Raw genomic sequence first — 24,057 nt, 5'->3', positions numbered from 1 at the left:
TCAGAAGTGTCGGAAGGAAGTGTCGCGGCAGCACGGCCGCCTGTCAGATCGCCGTCAGTCGCGAAAAGGAAGCGAATTGGCACGATTCGCGCTCGTCGCTTGGAAAACACGCGCTCGCATTGGTTATCGGCGTCGTGGTGCTTCCCTGTCAATTCGCAAAAACTTATCTAGGAGCGGTCTACAGATGCGCCACGTGCGCGATGGGCATTATGGGAATGCTGAAGTGGCTTAAAAAGTAAGTGTTTATTGCTTTTACTTTTTCGTTATGTTTCTGACCGTTACAAGACGTAGAAGCAGACCCTCGATTTACGCGTTAGATTGGCCTCCAAAGTTCTGTGAAACCTGATAATCCAGTCGGTACAAAAATACTGTATTTGAATAGAAATCTATTATTGTTTTGAATTCGGCGCTGCATCACCCTTCGGTATAAGACACTTCTATTAGAGGAAAATTTTTTGGAGACAACGGAAAGAAAGATACCCATTTAATGCAAGTGTTAATTCAACAGAAATAAAAGAACGTATCGTTTTAAATCTGAAACGTGAAAATTTATGTAATTTTACCATTATTTTTCTTATCTGTTTCGTTAGTAGTTGTAAACAACAATTGTTTTCTATTTTATACTTTGTTTCGAACGTTTTATTATTTCATATGAATTTATATACGAGAAAGGGGGAACCTGGTTCCAAGAAGCCATTGTTTATTTCTCAATAGGGAGCGAACGATTAACTTTTATATTCATTGCAAATAATTTTCGTTTAAATATCCGTATGTTTGGTCGACATTGATAGCAACAGTTTCGACATTCTGACCTTGATGGTAAGTCTTCTTCAGAAAATTATGAAACGACTCTACCAATAAATAAGGAATGCATATCGTAAAGACGAGACAATATTAATAAACAGGAAAGCATATACATTAAATAGGCATATTTAGAAAATTAATTATTTTATAATTTTTTGAGCAGATAGTATGAAAACAATTTGTGTATCGCTTTCGTTACTATAATAACATCTTGGATGCCAGTTTCTTTTTCTAATTCGTTCACCTAAGACGTTGGTGGCCTTGATGAAAATACGTTTTAAAATAATGTGTTAAACTGAAATCCTATCGTTTAATACATTTGTTTGATTGTGTTTAACCAAAATTGTGCAATTTAATTTACCACGTAAATTAGGTGTACATCGAAGAGTTTCTCTTGTTTCAGATCGTTTGTCGCCAACAATGATAAAAGTTTTCAGAGTAGACGCGTTTGAAAAGTTTTTTATTAGTTATGACTAACCGTTCGTTCAGTGCCTGTTTACCAAATAACGTATTAATTCGTTGAATTTATAAACATTTGCCTAACCTAAACATATACTTCTATTCGTAACAATTTCAAAAAGTCCTCTATCGTGTGTTTCGATATTTCATCCGTTACTGTTTGAGTGAGCAACTGAAAACACGTCCGCAAACATAAACAAAGCTCAGTAAATCAACTTCGTTGTTTCTATAATACAAATGAAATACTGTGATTTAAATTGACATTTGTCATTGCTATTCGTGAGGAAATCTGGTAAATATCTAATTAAAAGTGCATTTTAATGTGATTGTAACTACAATAAGTGGTTCCGTTTTAAAAAGTGAAGGTGATTTTTTCGATAATCGAATAAAAAATTAATTTTAAATTTGTTACACGATGAACTGAGTATTTTTAGCACTCGACAAGATTTTTAAAAGTGTGATAATACCGATATACAGTTATTAAACATCTTTTTTTACGAAATGAATTTTTCTTATTGTCAGTTCGATATTGCAAGAATGTTGATACGTGAAATAGTTTATACTTTATTAACAACAGGAATTATTTATAACGTATCATTTTAGAGGTGGCTAAGACGTGTTTATGAACACATTTGTAACTTTCACAATATGCTAGTACATCAAAGCATCGAATATTAATTAGGATAATAAGTGGAATACGAAATGAGATTTGTTCATGACAATGAGAACTAATTAGCTACTAGAATATCAAGGCTAAGATTGATAAAATTGCAATAAAAATAACGATTGAAATACTTGACAAAATTATTCCTTTTTGATAATGATTACAAAAAACATCAGAGAATAATTAAGATGTTATAAGTGTTCTACTATTTAGACGCTCAATGGAATAGTAGAATGATCAGTGGAATTTATGAGAAATATTAGAACCAACAACATATAATATCAGTAAAATATTATCAAACGTAAAAAAATAATGTTACGTAACCTCACGACAGAACGATTAACCGAATTTAACGTTTGCATGAAAAGTAGAATACGTAAACATATAAAACACCAACTGTCGGATTGTTAATGTCGCAGTTGTTACTACAGCGCAGTCTTGTGTATTTACAAAAGCTTGTTTTAATTGCTGTACAACTCTCGCTACCGTATGTAGGTGCTATGACCTCTATAATTATCTGCGATAAGAGTGATAGAACCCAAAAGATATATCTTTTTCAGAAGAAAGAATTAAATAATTCGCACACGAGTTATCGAGATTGAACAGTTATGTAGTTTACGAAGAATTAATCACTCAATTGTAAAATTAGAAAATTTCTTCTGTTGCGACTTTCCATGTTATCAAATGAGCAATACAATGAGTATACAGTTTCTAAACATATTTATTAGATTAGTGCATAGGTATTTTTAAAATCTAAATTTGGGAATAATGATTATTTTTAAATGAAAACCTATAGTTTTATTTGTAAGAAGCAAAGCGTGGAAAGGTTTGTGAAATCTAACGATTTTGGCATACAAATATAATAGAAAGAGCTACATAGTTAGTTTGCATTTCGCATCATACAGCCAAGCAGCGACTAGCGCCAATTAACCATGCAAATGTCAGTACTTTCACAAGGAATCTTTGGAATTGATACCCTCCATAAAAATGAATTCTAGTGGAATAACTTTATGCAATCTCCGGTCAGATTAGTGTTCCACGATCGATAATCGTACCGGGAAATCGAATGAAAAAGAAAGGAAAACTGGGAAACACGGAATTCATTGGCAACTAGTTTTGTTTATTACAGACTGCAATCCAGAACATTGTAGTTAAAATACTGGTAATAATATTGTAGTAATTAGAATAATTCAGATCTTATCAAATAACTCTAGTATATATGAAGATATTTAATATGGTATGGGAAATAAAAGAAGATTGCTTATGTTTATAATAAATTTCAAATAATAATCTATTAATATGATATAAGGAAAAATTATAAAAAGATTAATACCTATACCTTCGATATTTGTATTTTGGAAAACTCTAATATAGGCACACAGTAGAAACACGAGGTAGAATCATACAAATAATAATTTATTAATATGATACAGGGTGTTCGGCCACCCCTGGGAAAAATTTTAATGGGGGATTCTAGAGGCTAAAATAAGACGAAAATCAAGAATATCAATTTCTTGACTGAGGCTTCGTTAAAAAGTTATTAACAATTAAATTCAAAAGTTTCAAATCGTTCTGGAAAAATTATTTTCGGTTGCGGCGGTCAATTACAATGATTTTTGGTGAATACACATACCTTCGAAATCCTATCCACTTTCGAGAAAAAAAATAGGGTAGGTGCCTAAATTTTTCGATGAAAAAAAAAATTTCAAATCGTTCTGAAAAAATTATTTTCGGTTGCGAGGGTCAATTACAATAATTTTTGGTGAAATCATATACCCCCGGAATCCTACCCACTTTCTAGAAAAAAATTCAGTTCGGGCGGAACTTTAAACGTTAATAACTTTTTAACGACGCCTCCATCAACAAATTAGTATTCTTGATTTTCGTCTTATTTTGGCCTCTAAAATCTCCCATTATAATTTTTCCCAGTGGTGGCCGAATACCCTGTATAATTATTTTACAAACACAATTCATATTTTTTCAAACAGTTTTATAAATAATAAATAAAAAATATAATAATGGAGTTTTATAGATTTTTGTATTAATTTCGATTATTTTTTTTATCGTACCTCTCATTTGTAATCTTTGAAAATTAAAATAGATTCGAACTTCCAAACGTCACTCTTGCAAGTTCAGTCATTCAAAAGTTACGTTATAATAGGTCGACAAGTTCATCGTGATATCAACTGTAGTACTGCACAAACACATATACAATCTACAGAAGTAAGAGCATTGCTAATATCTTCAAAATTATAAAAGTTCTTATACTTGACAATTTCTTGGGACTCGATCTACATGAACGAATAAAAATTATTAATAAAATTAGTGCCTCCATTGTGCATATTTAAGAGTACAATTGTAGTCACACAAGAATAATTAGCAAAAAAGCTAGACACAGCAAAAGGCTGCTTTTCAACCTAAAAAGATGTCTTTTAGCATAATAAATAACTATTAAAGACAACGATTTCTATAAAGTCAAAAAGTCAATCGTGGAAAAATGATCAAACTTAAAAAATAATTACAAGTTGAAATTTCAAAAAATAGTGTTAGAGTAGTCGAGTTAAATGGGACACGCTGTACCACATACTTGTATCCCTAAACGATCCGGATTGAAGTAGTTTTACTCTACATTTTGTTGAAAGTCCGACATTTCGCGTCAGGTTTTCTCACGATTACTACATATACGTAAATGCTCGTGGTGTAGACAAATAAAAAACTATTGGTATACGAGAGAAATCTCAACATTTCGACTATAGTTTTCAAACATCAAAAATCTACGAAAGACACGCATTTTTCTTATTTTCTTATTTTGTCAATCGTTCTTTTTACTTATTTCATTGTAAAATGTCATCAAATTTTTCTTTTATAGATTTCTATACATACCGAGGAGAATCAAAAACTCTGTTTCAAATTTTGTATTTAAATACTTTAGAATAACAAATAAATGATAAGGAACTATCATTTGAAATTTAAATTACGGAATTAAATATTTCAAAATGGATAAATATAAATTTAATTGTTCGACTTTTCATTTAAAATTTAGTGTCTAAACGTTTAAATTTCTTATACTAATATATCTGTTCTTGTGCAGATTATATAACAAAGCTTTTTGAATTTTGCAATTTCGAGCACACGTTTTGACTCGGTTTTCGGTGTTATTTATCAGCCGCCACGATCTCGATAACCTTCACCTATAACGTAACTCGTCAAGTGAATTATGCTTTATCATAGACGTCGCTGCAACCGGTCTCCCCCCTCCAAAAGAGCGACACAATTTGCGATAAAATAATATTCGGTTACGCTAGTTTGTCTGGTGCAACAGTGAACGTGTGCAACGAGTTACCGCGCTTTTGATAGAATTTAATAGCTCGAGTTCGGTCCCGTGTGTCAACTTTCTTTTTTTCAGTCGGTATTTCAAAGCGTTTCGCACGAAACGTTCACAATACCAGATTCTAAGAAGTTGAAATTTCCACGGAGTTTCTTTACTCTTTGAAGTCAACACGCGCTAAAGTTGATGACTTTTACAATCGAAAGTCACTTTGAAACATTCGTGATACTTAAAACTTAAACCTGGAAAGTTAGCAGTCGTTAAAAATATTTAAGTAGAAGCTGTTTGCGATCTATTATACAGGATGTTCGGCCACCCCTGGGAAAAAGTTTACTGGGAGATTTTAGAGGCCAAAATAAGACGAAAATCAAGGATACCAATTTGTTGATGGAGGCTTCCTTAAAAAGTTATTAACGTTTAAAGTTCCACCCGTACTGAATTTTTTTCTAGAAAATGGGTAGGATTTCGGGGGTAGGTCTATTCACCAAAAATTATTGTAATTGACCCCCGCAAGCAAAAATAATTTTTCCAGAACGATTTGAAATTTTTTAATTTTGTCGAAAAATTTCACACCTTCTCAAATTTTTTTCTCGAAAATGGATAGAATTTCGGAGGTATGTGTATTCACCAAACATGATTGTAATTGACCCCGGCAACTGAAAATAATTTTTTTAGGACGATATGAAATTTTTTTTTTTCGCCGAAAAATTTAGGCACCTACCCCCTGTCGATTTTTCTTACAAATTCGTTTTTCATTTTTAATAATTTTGTTTGGCGCCCTACAGAAAAGTTGTTTAATACTTTTTTGTAGGTATCCATGAGCACTACTTCAGAAAAAAGTTTCATTAAAATATATTCGCTATAGTAGGAGATATGGACGTTTGAAAATTTGACCATTTTTATGGAGTTTTTCTAACTTTACAATGTCAAGGATCAACTTTTCGAATATTTTTGCAATTTCTACATATTCTTCATCTAAATACGCATCGTTTGCGTTTTTGAAAATTAAAATCGTCCAATCCGTTCAGAAGTTATGGTGTTTTAAAGATTCGCATAAAATTTACGGGAAGCATTTTTGGCCTGAAATTATATTTTCGGTAAGGAATTTTTTTCTCGAAAATGGTTATGATTTCGAGGGTATGTCTATTGACCAAAAATGATTATAATTGGTCCCTGCAATCAAAAATAATTTTTTTAGAACGATTTCAAATTTTTTAATTTTATCAAAAAATTTCACACCTTCTCGAATTTTTTTCTCGAAGGAGGGTAGGATTTCGGGGATATGCGTATTCATAAAAAATGATTGTGATTGACCCCCGCAACCGAAAATAATTTTTCCAGAACGATTTGAAATTGTTGAATTTAATTGTTAATAACTTTTTAACAAAGCCTCCATCAACAAATTGGTATTCTTGATTTTCGTCTTATTTTAGCCTCTAGAATCCCCCATTAAAATTTTTCCCAGGGGTGGTCGAACACCCTGTATATTATATAAATTAACAAAGAACATTTTAATATCGATACAAGATAATAAAAAGGATTTGTTTGATAAAGCAGAATCTAGAAATTTTCGTTGAGCCTAATTTCTATGTAGCCTTGTTTATTTGCTGTGCTGTGAAAATGTTCCAAAAAATTGCAAGCGTATCGAAAACACGGGTTAATTACTCTCAAAAAGAACGAGGCCTTCAGCTGTTTGAAGGTGAGCACGCTAGAATCAACAACTCTGATGTCATCTGATGTTTTTCTTTAAGTTCTTAATTAACTATACTTTAAAGAAAAGAGAAATAATGTGATTATCTACTCTATTTGACTTTTACATTCCATGTTTTACCGATGTTGCTATTTTAGATATTAAAGATAGAAGAAAAGTAAAATTGTACGCGATATTTTTGTTACTAGAGGGTTTCGCGATAGTTCTACCGTTTGCTATGATAAATTCGCGGATCGTCTTATTTTGTAGTATATAATGTGCACTACATACAGTCTATGTGTAATTGCTGTTAATGAAACTGTGACGACGGAGATCTGAGAATAGTGGCAGGTCAGTTGTTGCTCCACGAGTCCATAATAAAGGCATCTCGAGCATACTAATGCGCTATACATATATGTACCTTCTCTGTTAATAGTTATGTCTCGTTCAGAATCAGTATGAGAAAGCAAAATCAGTTGTAGACTGTTAGCCTCTATACGAAGCAAAGCATTTTCTTTCTTACACAGTGATTATCGTAATGAATTATATTAAAAAAACTAGTAAACGAAATAAAACTTATCCTTATTCGTTCCACGTCTGAGTACAGAACTTCTGTACTAGAAATCTAAACATTATAATATATGTAAATGTAATGATTCTAACGGGTATTCCATTCAAGGACTACCGTTTCATTTCTGCTATGCAAAATGAACTTGAATAATATTGTTGTAAAATCGGTACCCTACTTTCAATCTTACAGCAGAATTAGAAATAAAATTTTGACCAAAATATTTGTATAATTAGTCTCGTCTTTTTAATTGAGTTAATTCAGTTAGTGAAAATCAAAATTTATGCATTCCAATTACATTATTATGCGTGAATTACTTTATACAAAGAAAAGAAAAATATAATTTACAGACTTATTCTTAAGAAACTCTTGAATTGTTTCATTTACTTTAAATAAAAATGTATCAAATATTACGTTTTCTTTAAAAACCGATTAAGTAGTTACGAATTAAATAGATAAGAGCATGGTAATAGTTTTATCGAATGATAGAGAATGCACCTCTAATATTTCAGATATGACGAAGATAATAAAGTTGAATAATAATTGAAGAAATTAAATATGATAAGAATCGTGAACATCGGAAGTTGCTTTCGAAAAGGAATTTATGTCGCAGGATAAATATAGATATCAGCTATCAGAGAAAATTGAAAATTACAAAAATATTAAATCTTGACATATTACTTCTTATTTCATCGATACATAGTCGCGTTAATAGAAAACGGGTTATAGGTATTTGCATAAAAATTAATCTAACCAGTTATTTTATTTTCTAGCACAAGTACGAAACGCGGTCATAGGATGTGCAGCATTAATATGCAATTTTCTTATTTCGTTTTCGATAATCTGAAAAGCACAAACAAAATACTCGATATCGAATATACAGGATGATTCACTTAATGTGGCAGTTTTAATTACACTAAAATTTTGTTAAAATATCCACACAAAATTTTATACAGGGTGTTCGGCCACCCCTGAGAAAAATTTTAATGGGAGATTATAGAGGCCAAAATAAGACGAAAATCGGGAATATCAATTTGTTGATTAAGGCTTTGTTAAAAAGTTCTTAAAAAATTTAAAATCATTCTGGAAAAATTATTTTTGGTTCCAGAGGTCAATTACAATCATTTTTGGTCAATACACATATCCTCGAAATCCTACCCACTTTCAAGAAAAAAATTCGAGTAGGTACTGAAATTTTTAGACGAAATTAAAAAATTTCAAATCATACTAAAAAAATTATATTTAGTTACAGGGGTCAATTACAAGCATTTTTGGTCAATAGACATACCCCCGAAATCCTAACCATTTTCGAGAAAAAAATTCCAGACCGAAAATCTAATGTGAGGCCAGAAATGGTTCCCTGAAATTTCATGCGAATCTTTAAAATGTCATAACTTCTGAACGGATTGGACGATTTTAATGTTTAAAAAAGCAAACTACGTGTATTTTGATGGAGAATATGTAGAAATTGCAAAAGTATTCGAAAAGTTGGTCCTCGAACCCGCTAAATGAGAAAAACCGCATAAAAATGGTCCAATTTTCAAACGTCCATATCTCCTACTATAGTGAATATATTTTAATGAAACTTTTTTCTGAAGTAGTGCTCATGGATACCTACAAAAAAGTATTAGACAACTTTTCTGTAGCGCGTCAAATAAAATTACTAAAAATGAAAAACGTATTTTTAAGAAAAATCGACAGAGGGTAGGTGTCTAAATTTTTCGGCGAAAAAGAAAAGTTTTAAATCGTTCTAAAAAAATTATTTTTGGTTGCAGGGGTCAATTACAATCATTTTTGGTGAATAGACATACCCCCGAAATCCTACCCACTTTCAAGAAAAAAATTCTTTACCGAAAATCTAACGTGAGGCTAGAAATGCTTCCCTGAAATTTCATGCGAATCTTTAAAATGTCATAACTTCTGAACGGATTGGACGATTTTAATGTTTAAAAAAGTAAACTACGTGTATTTTGATGGAGAATATGTAGAAATTGCAAAAATATTCGAAAAGTTGGTCCTCAAACCCGCAAAATGAGAAAAACCGCATAAAAATGGTCCAATTTTCAAACGTCCATATCTCCTACTATAGTGAATATATTTTAATGAAACTTTTTTCTGAAGTAGTGCTCATGGATACCTACAAAAAAGTATTAGACAACTTTTCTGTAGTGCGTCAAATAAAATTACTAAAAATGAAAAACGTATTTTTAAGAAAAATCGACAGAGGGTAGGTGTCTAAATTTTTCGGCGAAAAAGAAAAGTTTTAAATCGTTCTAAAAAAATTATTTTTGGTTGCAGGGGTCAATTACAATCATTTTTGGTGAATAGACATATCCTCGAAATCCTACCCACTTTCAAGAAAAAAATACTTTACCGAAAATATACTATGTGGCCAGAAATGTTTAACAAATTAGGATCCTTTAACTCCCGTTAAAATTTTTCCCAGGGGTGGCTGAACACCCTGTATATTACATAAATATATTACATTAGCCTAATTAATTAAGCGAATCGCGTAAGATTAAGTTGATAACTAATAAATTATAAATGAAAAGTATAATTATAGTAATTATTATTCGGTTGAATAAAAATTATAATAATTACAGAGAACATTGGGAGACTAGAAAAACTCATTACTGTTAGGATCAATTCCACCCACTCAGTTTAACAATTGAGCAGAGTTTAATGGATTGTTCTGGTAATCGGTTGCTAGGATTTCCTAACCGAACTCTGCTTAATGTTTAAATTCAATTGAAGAAAGTGCCTCTTACTTGCATGATTTCGCCAATCGTAAGTCTATTTTCGTACGTTCAGTCTAATAGATTCAAGCAACATATCTTAACGCGAAACGTTGTATAATATACGGTTTCCTGTAAAACATTCTGTAATTCTATATTATCAAAACGATTAAAAAAATTAACAAGAAAGAACGTAAAATTAAATATTTTCAATGATCCACCTATGTATGTTCCTGTTTGAAAAAAGGAATCAGAGAAAGTACAATTCCGTGGAACCTACTCGCGATCGAGAGACGAACATTATCGTCTAATCGCTTTTTAAAGTGCTTCAATTCTTTCCAGAGTGATAGAATTATTCAAGAAATCGTAAAAAGTGAATATTCGAAAAAATATGGTTCAATTCATATAATTAAAACAGAATCCAATACAGACCAACACAGACATCATAAATACACATAACGGAAACGTATTTCTTTTTTTTTGCAGGGATGTCATACAAAGAGAACGAAATGGATGGAATTTAGCACAGAAGCAGTGTGACTTGAACAAGTAAGAAAATACGATTCCATAATGAATCATAACGTTTCTAATTTTCGTGTATGTTATTTGCCATCGTAATATTAACTTTGTGTTGCTACGCTATGAATGCACATTTTTACAGTTGCATGTTATTTATTCGTAGATATTAGAAATATGCAGTAAATGTATTGCTTACATATGCTAAGATAATGTAAGCACGTGGCACTTGTAAATCAACTTCAACGTTCAACAGAATAAATGAAATGTACTCACATGTTGCACGTACGAGTTTCACAGGCGCGTAACACTTGTATTTTTCCCTTCAAAAGTTCAATGTTAGGTTGGGTTCCGGTTCATTGTAATAATGTCAAACCTCGTTGAACACGAAGAAATAGCGATCATTATCACCACACCTTCCGCGGGAAATTGTTCACGTATTACAAGCGTCTATCGGTGTCCATAAAATTGTCTCGCGTATTGGTTAGGGCTTCTAGTTAACCGTATATCGAGGCTACTGTTTCGAAGTTTGATATCTACATAAAAGTTTGTCGTATTCACTTACGCATTGTTTATTTGCGTTCGAAGGCACTCGTTTATCTCGAATATCAAAATACACGAAAAAGTTTCTACGATGTATCATTACGATCAGGTAAAGTGACACTCTGCACCGTAAACGGACCAGCCGGCAACTAACGACTTGATTTTTACGACGTGCCAATCACAGTTCGAGAAATTCGGCGGTGACCAATAGCGCATCTCGGTTAGCATCTTTAGCGATATACAATCGATAATTCGATATAATTTACGTGTTGCCAACAGTATTAAATTATCCTGCAAATGGTTAGAGGGATAATTTTTCGATTCGTAGCGGAGCTCGACACTTTTCATCTGAAAAATGACAAACAACGAAAAAAAGCGACGAGGAGAGAAATGCGAACGAGCTGTCTCGTAAGTGTTACATTTTACGGACGAAAGCGATGAACGTCTTAACCTATTTGGTCGCGTGTAATGCAAAGGATAATTCAAACTGACAATGCCCACTGTGGTTCTTCTAATCGAGGCCGCATCATGCTTTATTCTTCTCTTAGTTGCAATTTTTGTTCGTTTCTGAAGGTGACCAGTACCTCTATAATTTCATTCCTGCGTAGAATATTTAAATTAAATAATTGTTTTTGAATAGTGTATTGTTTAGTGTTTCACAGAAACAATGTCTGTCTTTTGTTTTGTCTTGTGTAGTTTTGTTGCACTGTCATAACAAGTTGTTGTAATTTTAAAGTGACTCTTAACCTTCCAGTTTTGGCAAGTATCAATAAATGTCATTTCAATAATATTGTGCAATGTTTTTCATAAATTGTATTACGAGTTTTATAATGAATTATGGAGGTTAAAGATGTTGACAAACACATATTCACTAAATTGGACAAGTTAAATATTACACTAATATCAACTTTGTCAAATGAAAGACAGTGTTTCTCAAATATAATTTATTCTACTGATGTTTTGAAATAATTTGAAAATAATTCAAACGATGGTAAATATTTTCGAGAATACCTATTAAATACGTACCAATTGTTATGCAATAGGTAATTAACTTAGTACTATTTTTTAATAATATTACATAATTTATAAGTTACTCATTAATATATTTATTATGGAATAAAAACAAATACAATCGAATTAATGTTTATTTCGAAAATTCCAAAAAGATATAAATATAACAATCTTTTTTTATAATTTATAATTTATAATTTTTTATAATTGCTTATCCTAAAGTATATCAATAAATTCCCTGCAATTGTATATAGCGTATTTGTTCTGATTATATTTTTTTCAAGGCCATGGTTATCGAAGTGTCGTTTATTATACTGTTTTAAATTGAAGTTACGTAAATTAGATCAGTGGTTCTCAACCATTTCTCCCTAAGTACCAGCGAAGCAATATACAGGGTGTTCCACATTTTTCCGTACACACTTCAGCAGTGTGTTCTATAAACAAAAATAAGAGTAAAGTGTTATATAACAAAAATTCATAAATGCTTTGTTAAAAAGTTATGACAAAAATATGAAATGTGATGTGTTTTTATTTACTAAAATTTTGTTTAAAGAGAGCAACTGATAGTCGAGGCACGAAAAAATTTCTTAATCTTTTACAATTTTATATTATTTTTAACAGAAGCAAAATGAAACATGACAATGTTGAATGAAACTATATAAATAATTGAATAAACTTAAATTTCTTTCGAATATTTTTTATAATATAATACTATGGAAAAATTTTAATGGAAGATTCGAGAGACCAAAATAAGTCGAAAATCAAGAATACCAATTTGTTGATGGAGGCTTCGTTAAAAAGTTATTAACGTTTAAAGTTCTGAGTGAGAACCACCATCGCGCGCACGCAGTAGTTCACAGATTGCCGTCTCACAGGCGGAACTTTAATCGTTAATAACTTTTTAACGAAGCCTCAATCAACAAATTGGTGTTCTTGATTTCCATCTTATTTTGGCCTCTAAAATCTCTCATTAAAATTTTTCCCAGAGATAGCCGAACACCCTGTATAAGATGCGTTAATTTCATCTGAAAATTCACTGACCACCACCAACAAATTATAATAGAAAAGTCGCTTTTACAATTAGAAATTTACGTCGTATATTATATGTATAGTATAAGATAGAAGTAAAGAATTATTTTGTATACTACGTTGATACTTTGAAATGAAAATAATGATTAATTATTTATCAAACATTCTGTTTCCAGCGAATCTTATCGTAATGCTTTGCAAGCTTTCATAGACCGCAGACGCTACTCGGATGACGTGGAGACAGACTCACTGTGCAGTCCTGATAAAACAAGACGCGACCTTTTGGTAAAAACAAACAACAACAAATGCGACAATGAACTCAAAGCGCAAGAATCAAAACCGATCGTACCTGGAGTACCACACATACTAGCCTCGGAGATTTTCGAAATCGGCTGGGTACCTGGCACGGAAGATCGATACCTGGAGTTAATTTTTGCTGAATGGCAAAATACCAGAGTTTCTCTGAAGAGGCACACGCATCCGGATTGCAAAGATGCCGTGAAAGCTGACTTGGATGTACTTTCGTACGTATAAATCAATATAAGAAAAGTGCATTGTTACTGCCTCTGTATATGCAGTATTTATTGCAGTAGTTATTACCTCAGTAAATTAAATTTTATTTCATTTTTGTTCGTTTAACAATTCCGTTCGCCATAACGAAGAGAATTGTATAGTGGAAACGCAGCATATTTGAAATTGTATTTGCTCAAGACAAATAAAAAATTATGGGCAGAAAATAAAAACAAATAAAATAATTTCACTTACGATGCATAATAATGTTTCATTATTTTCGTTCTTCGTTTTCTATATTAATAATATAATTTGTTATTGTATTATACGCGTTATGTTTCTATTGTCGTATGTAACAGGGAAATCCGACATCCAAACGTCCTACTGTTGATGGCCACCACGCACACAGACGACCATGGTTTAGTTTCCATTTTCGAATCCGTTGATTGCACCCTCTACCACTATATACACGATCAGGGTGAACGAATATCGATACAAGGTATTGCTAAATGCGGAGGAAGACTGTCCGATGCCTTAAGACATACACACATGCGCGGGTATGTGCACAGTGCCATCAGCTCGCATTGCGTCTATCTGACTTCCAGTGGCAACGTAAAACTTGGTGGATGGGAACTGGCCATGCAAATTGGAAAAGTAAGTAAATAAACTTACTATCTTTGAACATTGAGCTTTAATTTCTAATGTATTGGGTTGTTCGGAAAATAGTTTCGTTTTCTTATCAACAGAGATGTTAATTGTATTTTTAACCAGCCAACTTTATTCCAAACCTTATTTTCATTATATATTTTCACAGCTGACATTTAAAGGTTTATTTGTAAAAAATTTTGTTTGTTTCTGTACAATTGTGTTCCTTTGGTGTCCCGTCAAATATAGAAAATCAGAAGCTGCATTTTCGGCATATTTTGCTTTTTTATTATCGAAAAGGTAAGAACGCTGTTCAAGCAAGAATAAAATTGTGTAATGCGTGTGGAGAAGATATTTTAACAGAATGGCAGTGCCAAAATTTCGTTCCTTGCAATTTTGATATGGAAGGTACCCCACGTTCTGGAAGGCCAGATAAAGCCGACGAAGGCGAAATAAAGGTGTTGGTTGAAGAAAACTGACGAATAACAACACGAGAAATTGTTAAGAAGTTAAATTTGTCGAATTCGACCGTTTGTGATCACATGAAACGACTTGGTTTCGTCTCAAAGCAGACCTCACGCAAGTTTAGTAACTCGTCAGAAGCTATTGCAGTTTGTATTGGATGTACTATCACACCCACCATACTTGCCAGATCCGGCACCATCGAATTATTACTTGTTCCGATCTTTAAAAAATTTCTTAAACGATAAAACATTTACTTAAAGCGACGAGGCCAAAAATCACTTGCATCAGTTTTTTATAAATAAAGGTCAAAAATTTTATCAATATGGAATCATGTTACTACCAGGAAGATGGCAAAAGATGTTGGACCAAAATGACCAGTACACAATTCAATAAAATATTTATATATTATAAGAAAATTGTTCCTTTTCACAATGGAAAAAAACGAAATAACTTTCCGAACAACTCAATAGTTGTAAATTCATAGTAATAAATAAATATGGAACACCGACAGTTCAAATTATTATTAAATATCTTTTACAAACTTATAATTAGAATTAGAATAGAATTATAATTAGAATTTTACAAACTATTATTAAAATGAAAAATACATCGCATCACGAAACTAGTAACAAAAGTAACATCCAAAATGAAGATACTGTTACTGAAATCAAAAAAGAAATTATTTAAAAGTGCAAAAAATGCGTGGGCTCGTATCATAGATTTAATCTCGTTGTTCAAGTTTGTCATAAATAGCATGAATAAGTCACGCGGTAGCATACATTAAACTAGAAGTCTTTAATGACGTAACAGGTTTTAAGTATATGTATATATAGACTCTGATAAATTCATATGACCATGCTTTAAAAAAGTTTGAAAAAACTACTTTACTGTTATGCAAATGTACCTGTATTCTAAATACGTACGCGCTATTCAAAATTATTAACGGATCATCGCCTATTTAAGAACGTAATCTATTTTTAGTAGTTTTTTTTATAGTCTAAAAGAGGAAAATGTAGGTCATATTTGAAATTTTATGAAAGAAAAACTATTTAAAATATCAGTTTCACGCTTTGTACCATTATTTACATATACCTTGTCAAATTACATGAATTCTTTTATAAAGAGACATTTATTTTAAAATAATAAATAATAAAAAAAATTCTATTAATTTCATACAAGTTCAAAGTTCACTTAATATTCTATGGAGTACATTCCGCGTTTTCTAGAATTCGGTATTTAGTTTGTCCTCCAGACGCGAGATCCTCTAATTATTTTATGCGATTTGCAAGCAGCTGAAATTGTGTGGATGTAACGTCATATCCGTCTTTTCACTGGCGCGCCCAACGGTACTTCGCAACAGGAAATTGTCAGCGTTGTTTCTCACAAAATGTTCATTTTTGAATAAATTCACTCCACCGTGACGTTCTTAATTACGTTCACCGGCTAAGCCATGGAAATACGCTCTAATCATAAGCAGTAGACAGTATTTGACAAACTGTGAACAGACGAATAAATTTAAACGCCTCTCGATTGTTAACATAGATAAGCAGCATATAACAAAACAGAAAAAATGTCAACACTATTATTTTACCAAGTACATAATATTCGTGAAACATAAGAAAGTATGCAATGAACGAACAGTGAGAAATAATTTGTCTGGCGCATGTATAAAGGTTCGAGAATGAATTCTGTGAACCTTACACAATCTTCAATAGACTTTCACACTCGGTTCGCACAATTTTATTTTCATAGATGCAATTTTCGTTGCAATATACGCGTACCAACATACTGACGTTATTATTTTAGTGAACATATTCAATACCCAATTTTTAATGCAATGTGAATAAATAAAAGTTACAATAACTTTTACACAATCGTGAAGAAAATCTTCAGAGTCTATTTTGGTATATTTTCCATATTGTTCTTGGTCTTAATAATTTTATAAATCATTTATAAGTTACTGTAAAAGTTTACTTATCTTTCTATCGTTAACGTTTTATTTGTTTATTAATTTATTTCATGATTGTATCACAGCCTAAACCGGATAGAGAACACAAGGAACGTTTAAGGACTGAGATCTTCCGTTGGCAAGCACCGGAACTTTTTCACAGTTGTGAACCACGCAAAGAGAGCGATGTTTACGGGCTCACATTGTTGATATGGGAAATGTGCACAAGTAAGTATAAAATTTTATTATTTCCAGCATTCCTCGCAGCTGCTTTAACCCCCGAAACGACGGATCATCCTGACAACCAAACATTTATATTTAATATAAACTAGAGATCGTAACTGTTATAATCAAAATGAGAAAAAATTGAAGTATAACTATATTATATTTTTCGTATAAAATGATTTTGGTTACTAATTAATGATTATAAGTGATTAAAATTGCTTTTGTTTACAAATAACAACTTACCGAATCCATCCCTGAAGTTATGACATATTATATTACTTTGTTTATAAACAAATGAAGATTGAATATATGTGATAATATAACAATTGGAGGATATTAATTTTTTTTTAAATTGTCGTAAATTTTTCTTGCTTCTAACTAATATCTAAATCATAACAGGAAATTAAATTATGTGTATACGAAGTAAACGTTTTTATGACACTAAATCCAAAATAAACATAAATTACCAAAGATGAATCACTTTGTGAATTATTTTTGTAATTTACACGTAATGTACCAATCGAAAAATTAAATACAAGTGAAATGCCTGTTGCCACTGTAATGTTTGCTAATTAATTCGTCTGATATCTTACATAACACCTGTACTTTGTTATCATTGCATAAGAGAATCGCTCGAAAAGAGCTGTAGACGTAGAGTTGTCAAGCTGTTGCAAAGTGATTATTATAAATATATAAAACCGCATACGATACATCGTGAAATATCTGTCTGAAGGTAATTATTACAAAAGCCATGGTATTTTTGTTAAACCACATATCATACATAATCTTGAGCTCCACCATTACTATTTTCTATGCATATCACTGGTTGCAGTAAAAAACGATATAATCTTTCATTTTATGATTATAAATAACTGATTTCAATTTACAAATTACAAATACAACAATTATTGACTAATTTTTGTGACGATTAACTAATTAGTGTATTGTTAACCTTATTAATTAATTACACAAATTATAATAAAGTAATCAATTACGTGAAATAATAATAATAATAATTTTTTAATTTTTCTTTGTAAGTTTTCTTTGTATTGTTTTCTCATTTACCACTAATAAAAACGCAAATTACAAATAACATTTCCAGTATAATAAGCAAAATGAAGGTTCCGTAGATCCTAAACATCTGTGTCTAATATATCTACTGAACAAGCAAGCCTGGCTTGAAATTGTTTAACGATCTCGAATAAAGTTCAAACATTCGAGGAATCTGTGATATAGATTTCTTCGGCTGAACCTGAACCATTAAGATATTACCTTTTAAATTAGAAACTCCGCTAGAATCTTAGTATAAAAATGAAACAGGTTTAGAGCTGATGAGGAAATGAAATTACGTTCGCTGAGATTTATATGAATTAATTTAACGAAAGATCGATTTTCCTGGGCATTCGATTTTTTTTTTGTACACAATATACAAAATTTCGAGGTCACTATGATCACTTAAAAGCTTACAATATTTTTCAAAAATTTAAATTAAATTGTTGCTTAAAATGTTATGTGCCTATATTTAATCATTACAAATGAATTCAAATACTTTCGGCCCTACTTCTACAATTCCCTTTTTTAAATCCATAATTTAACACATTGTAATTAAAAATGATAAATTTTTTATAATAAAAATTATATATTAATAAAAATGATTTCCTAGACTAAGTACAACATTTTAGTTCGTTCAGTTAGTAATCTTTTCTTGTTTCATTTTCTTCTCAAAAGCAATGGTAAACTTTCAGTTTCCGTTTAAAAATTATGCAGTATTTTTTACGTAATAAATGAGAATTATAAAAATGATGTCTCATTGATGAATAGCGCACGTACCATGGAGCGGATACAGCAAAGTAGATGTGGACAGACAGTATGCACACTGGAAACGTGGTGTCATTATGGATTTATACGATTTCCCGCCTTTGCTTAATAATTTATTAGAAGCTGGACTGCAACTGGATGTTAATAAAAGAACACTGGATATGAATCGAATGCGTAGATTCCTCCAAAGATTAGAGGTGACTAACAATAAATTAACTCATTTAGGGAAATATCAATTTAATCTTCTAACGATTGTAATATGAATATAAAATAATTGAAAGATACTCTAGAAAGAGTCATTAGACAAATCCCGCTATATTTAAAGTGTACTATACAAGGTCCAACGTATTATCTCTAGATGCAATACGAAGACGAAGAGTCTGTGTACATCGACCAATACACAAACAACAACAACAACGAAAACGGAAAAACGTTCATTTTGACAACAACGAAACCTCTCGTAGCAGCGCCTAAAACCAAGAGTTCAAGATTAGCCAAAAGCGCTTCGGCCAAACAATTGTCATTCCCCGCGAAAAACTCCGAATCTCCGACGAAACAGTATTTATGTTCAAAAAAATCGACGCCCAAGCAGAATATAAACTTAAAAGCGGCGACGCTCAACGAACAAGCAAACTTCTGCGCCGAAGACGTGAAACGCGTCGCCAAAGACGACTTTAAAAAAGACACGAACTTATATTGCAACGTGCAGAAAAATTATAGGAAAGACAGTTACTCCAGTTGCAATTTAGAAGCATCAGACGACGTTCGAAATGAAGAAGATTTCGAAAATAACTCTGAGGTAGCTTTGCAACCGTGGAACTACGAGTACAAAAAGGTGAGGGCACCGCAAGAAGACATGGAATCCAAAAGCACCTTGTATTCCTCTTCCATCTTAGAATCTACCGACGACGAGTCCTTCAAAGATGCGAGATCCAACTTGAAACAATTGAAAGAAACATTGGCAAACAAAAGAGAGCATTTCTTTTACGGAAACAACTCGTCACCCAATTTTGGAAATACAAGTATGTACCATAACGACGCACAGTAGCGATTATTGTATATTTGCATGCGAGACACATCCCTTCTGAGACCACGCAGTTCCCAATACTCGTGACCCTTGAGTAGAATTCGACCACTTTATTCTTAATAATTTTTAGTCAAGTTTAATCACTGTAGTTTTTTAAATATTGTATCAGGTCCAAAGACTAAGAACATAATAATGACTGAAATAAAGAGCAAAGACTATGAACCGCATAAACCGGCTAGTCATAAAACTAGCTTAGAGCCGAAATTCAATAAATCTCCTGGTCAATATGATCCGTCTTGTATGAAATCATCGTTCCAACAATGTCGGAAGGTATGCTTTTTTAGAAACACCATTTACGGGACACCCTGTATATGTATAGAGTATCACACCTAAATGAATGCATTTAAATATCTCTACTGCTACTAATCCTTTGCTGTACAATAACAAACAACGGCATTAATGACTGAATTTATTAATTTACATTAAAGATACCTTACTTACACACACCGGAGAGTATTAAGGGCGCGATAATTCAGCCACAAGTATTAAATTCCGACCCAGAAAGCTTTTTCGAAACTTCTTTATGGAGAAAGGAAAAGTTAATTTGTTTGTCGAAAATGAGAAAAACGTATGATGATGAATTGGTACGAACTCGCTTCTTTAATACTAACTTTATAACATTAACAAAAAATAGTGTAAATAGTAAGATGAAAATGTAGTGAAACGAATTAAAAATAATTGTCATTTTAAATTATCCTATAACAGATAAACTACAGTGTACAGGATACAAATGATAATGACACGGTTTCTACTAGTACCTTTAGCAAGATTGAAACTACAGACACAAACTCTACAAAAAGCGATAATACATACATTTTAAATAGACAAGAACAAGGTAATAGATTAGGATTTATTTCCGCGTATTCTTGCTATAATTAAATGATACTATTATTATTTAACTGTTCTAGACACATTATTAGATTATAATAGTTCCATATTTTAATGCCTTCTTGTTTTTAACGTAATGCAAAATTCTAATAATAATAACATAATTAGCTACCGAAACAGAAGCCAGCCAAGAAGGCTCAGTCTGTGAACATAGGAGTGATTCAACAGAAACTATTAGTAGTCCCCAAAGCAAACCAATGCAGATTTTAAAAGACGCTTTAGATCGTGCTACGAAAATTGTACGCCCTGACACGCCAAACTCCGATGAACTGCGTTCGTCTCCTCTATTTGAAAAATACGAAGACTTCGAAATTACGTTAAGCGATAGTCCAGTCTCCAAAAACATTTTCGAAAACATATACAATTTGAGAACGAACGATAACGGCGAAGAAATAAAAAGTATCGAAAGATCGACAAAGAGAGACAAAACTTTTTTGTACAGTAAGAATAACATAGTGGATAAAACGACAAATAATAACAAACTTCAAAACGAATTCGAAAATGACATCAATCTTAGTAATTATGATAATCCATCTCATTCATTCGAGGCGACATACAGCAGAAATTTCGTTTGCGAATCTATCGCTGAAGTATCGAGCGAATGTATTAATAGTTCCTATACTGACACAAACTTAGAAAAGAAGATTGAAGAATTGTTTAGTAATCAAAGAATCGCTGCTGAGGAACAAGAGAAACCTTTGGAAAACATACAACGTATTAACACGACCGACAAGCAAAGTAATACCGAGAGTCAGGTAAAAATTAAAGAGGACGAAAAACATCTCCAATCAACGAACTTCAATTTAATGTTTCTAAACGACTCATCGAAAGTTAAAAATTGTAAATCGTGTCATCCATGTGCTTTACCAAGGCGACGTTCTTTACCAGCAGCATTGAGCCAATTAAGACTGGCTAATAACTCAGCATTAGGGAAGCTACCTATACGGAGAGGGGTAAGCGTACCATTAAACATGGGCTATTTAATATTTCTTTTTAGATACATCTATAATTTTTATGTGTTAGATAAATAACGACAAAGTTTATTATATTTGTCATACTATGACTATGCATTATTATTAGGGGTATGCCCGAACCCAAATTTCGGGTTACCCGCACATTCCTAATTGTTATATTTGTTACAGGATATTCCAGATAACACAGTTGAAGACTTATACATAGATGACGAATTTGGCGACAGTTTGAACGTTAATATGATTTTGTTAGATAAAGATTTATCATTTGACGAGGATTTCTTATCCGATTTATCAGAAATTTAGGATACTATACAAAAATGAAATATCGTTTCCTTTATTCAATATTGTGAATAATTTATTAAATTTTACTTTTAAAAAATACATTAAATATTACATGATCATCAAGTTCCAATACGCTTGGAATACTCAGTACTGAAGAATAAGCACCTACAAGTATTTTATGTTCATTTCCAAAAATATTCATATATTTTGTAACTTGACATACGTCAATTAGTACATGAATATGTATTTTTATGTTGTGTAAAATATATGATCGATTACTGCAGAGTACTATAAGATTTAAAACACCATAACATACTTCATGTAAAACTTAAATGTACATAATAAATAACACCATTTATATGAAAAATATAAAGTAACAAAAATAAACGTTTTTAATATTAATTTTTAGTTAAAATAAGTTTATGTACATACAAATAAAATGGACTAATTAGTATACGTAATATTAGTGTTCCACATGCACTGTATTTGCAATATAAAAAAATACATAATTGTTGAAAAGGAAAGTACTATTGCTCGATACAAATTTCAATATTTATGCACCTTGAATGCTACAATTTATGCAAGATAATGAAAAGAATCCTAGTATTTTTCTCTAATTTTTATCACAAACCTGCTAAATACAAAGATCAATTAAATTGCTAGACCAAATACAGAAACAATACAGTACATTGTCTTATTTTCCCAACGTACTGTACAACTACCATCGGTAGCATTGTCCCAAAAGCAGGAACTTGCAGTATGAAGTCCAGCCCCGTTCTTTTGCATAATGACACAGGTAACTGAAAATAACTTTTGTTAATGGTCAAATCAAATATTAGTACAACAAAAACAAAAAATAATTTTCTACTATGTAAATTGATGAAGCATACAAGTTCTCATGTAATCTTATAAAAACTCACCTATATATTTATATGGCTTTTGTAATTTTGTAAGATTTCCCAAACATGCTTCAACAACATTTGATGTCCATTGACTTACTTTATTATGTAGATAAGCATTACCACCAATAGACACTTCGATTGCTTCCTTAATAATCTTGCTTACATCATCAACCACAAATTGGGTCTAAAATAATGATATACAAATGAAATTATATTCATGTATTAGCTTTTTAGCTAAACTTAAATTATAAAATATAACGTCAGCGTGCTATGAATAATAAATTAAATTAACGAAATAAAAATTATATATAACGAATAAATAAACGAATGTCTAAAATATAAATTATACACATTTTGTAATGTTTTGACAGTTCGGTAATAGTAAACAAACTTCGAGAATGAAGCATATTAACCTCTTCTTGCATATCTTCCATCATCTTGTCGAATTTTTAATAAATTCCACGCTGGCGATTAATATTTACGTAAATCCAAAAATCATAAATCCCTTTAATGAAAAAATAATTAATATGCAGGCATTATTAATACCGCATGTTATGTCATTCTTAACAATAATATATTGTTACAAAATAAAAACGACAAAATTTGTAAATACATATTTTACTAATTTCTATTTCTTCGTACCTTACGTATTCTGGAACATGAAAATACCGGTACAAATAAATTATACGAATACGTTTTTCATGTCAGCACTCAGGAGTAGAGCACTCCCATATAAAAGTTGGGTCACACGGCGTAGACTCACACCTTCGTTTCGAGGCAGTTCGTTAATGGCGCTAATGTAGTTTTTTTTGTCACCTACCATACAGCATCGTGTGTAGTTAGTGACGTAGTTGCTTAGTAACGGCTAAACATATATAATCTTTGTAATTATACATTTTTATTCCAAGTCAATTAAGTGGTATTTTAATCTATGATTACAATTTTATATTTTATTTCTGTACGTTT

At 31.6% G+C, this 24,057-nt stretch overlaps 2 protein-coding genes across 2 annotated transcripts; one reads left to right on the top strand and one right to left on the bottom strand.

Moving 5' to 3' along the window:
* Positions 1-66: 66 nt before the first annotated feature.
* LOC143343869 (uncharacterized) lies at positions 67-22,757 on the top strand. Its single transcript, XM_076769199.1, has 12 exons — positions 67-235; positions 10,735-10,797; positions 13,524-13,871; positions 14,217-14,511; positions 17,002-17,143; positions 18,962-19,155; positions 19,317-19,980; positions 20,155-20,315; positions 20,474-20,629; positions 20,751-20,880; positions 21,042-21,886; positions 22,076-22,757. Exons 1-12 carry the CDS (start codon positions 201-203, stop codon positions 22,208-22,210), a joined length of 3,168 nt encoding a protein of 1,055 aa, XP_076625314.1. The 5' UTR covers positions 67-200; the 3' UTR covers positions 22,211-22,757.
* Dlc90f (dynein light chain 90F) lies at positions 22,236-23,890 on the bottom strand. Its single transcript, XM_076769590.1, has 4 exons — positions 23,734-23,890; positions 23,505-23,596; positions 23,110-23,275; positions 22,236-22,989 (listed from the first exon to the last, which is right to left on the bottom strand). The coding sequence occupies exons 2-4, from the start codon at positions 23,526-23,528 to the stop codon at positions 22,841-22,843; spliced, it is 339 nt and encodes a 112-aa protein (XP_076625705.1). The 5' UTR covers positions 23,529-23,596; positions 23,734-23,890; the 3' UTR covers positions 22,236-22,840.
* Between the last annotated feature and the right edge of the window lie 167 nt (positions 23,891-24,057).

This window comes from Colletes latitarsis, chromosome 1, assembly GCF_051014445.1.
Source record: "Colletes latitarsis isolate SP2378_abdomen chromosome 1, iyColLati1, whole genome shotgun sequence".
Lineage (NCBI taxonomy): Eukaryota > Metazoa > Arthropoda > Insecta > Hymenoptera > Colletidae > Colletes > Colletes latitarsis.
This window is presented reverse-complemented; position numbering and strand designations above follow the sequence as displayed.

Bases quoted from the DNA above. Each gene is read 5' to 3' on its own strand.
- LOC143343869 (XM_076769199.1), top strand. From the start codon at position 201: ATGGGCATTATGGGAATGCTGAAGTGGCTTAAAAA. The intron at 20,630-20,750 runs GTACGAACTCGC...ATCCTATAACAG, and splicing joins AAACGTATGATGATGAATTG to ATAAACTACAGTGTACAGGA. The intron at 20,881-21,041 runs GTAATAGATTAG...TAACATAATTAG, and splicing joins TTTAAATAGACAAGAACAAG to CTACCGAAACAGAAGCCAGC.
- Dlc90f (XM_076769590.1), bottom strand. From the start codon at position 23,528: ATGATGGAAGATATGCAAGAAGAG. The intron at 23,276-23,504 runs GTTAATATGCTT...TCATTATTTTAG, and splicing joins TGGAAGATATGCAAGAAGAG to ACCCAATTTGTGGTTGATGA. The intron at 22,990-23,109 runs GTGAGTTTTTAT...AGTTATTTTCAG, and splicing joins AAAGCCATATAAATATATAG to TTACCTGTGTCATTATGCAA.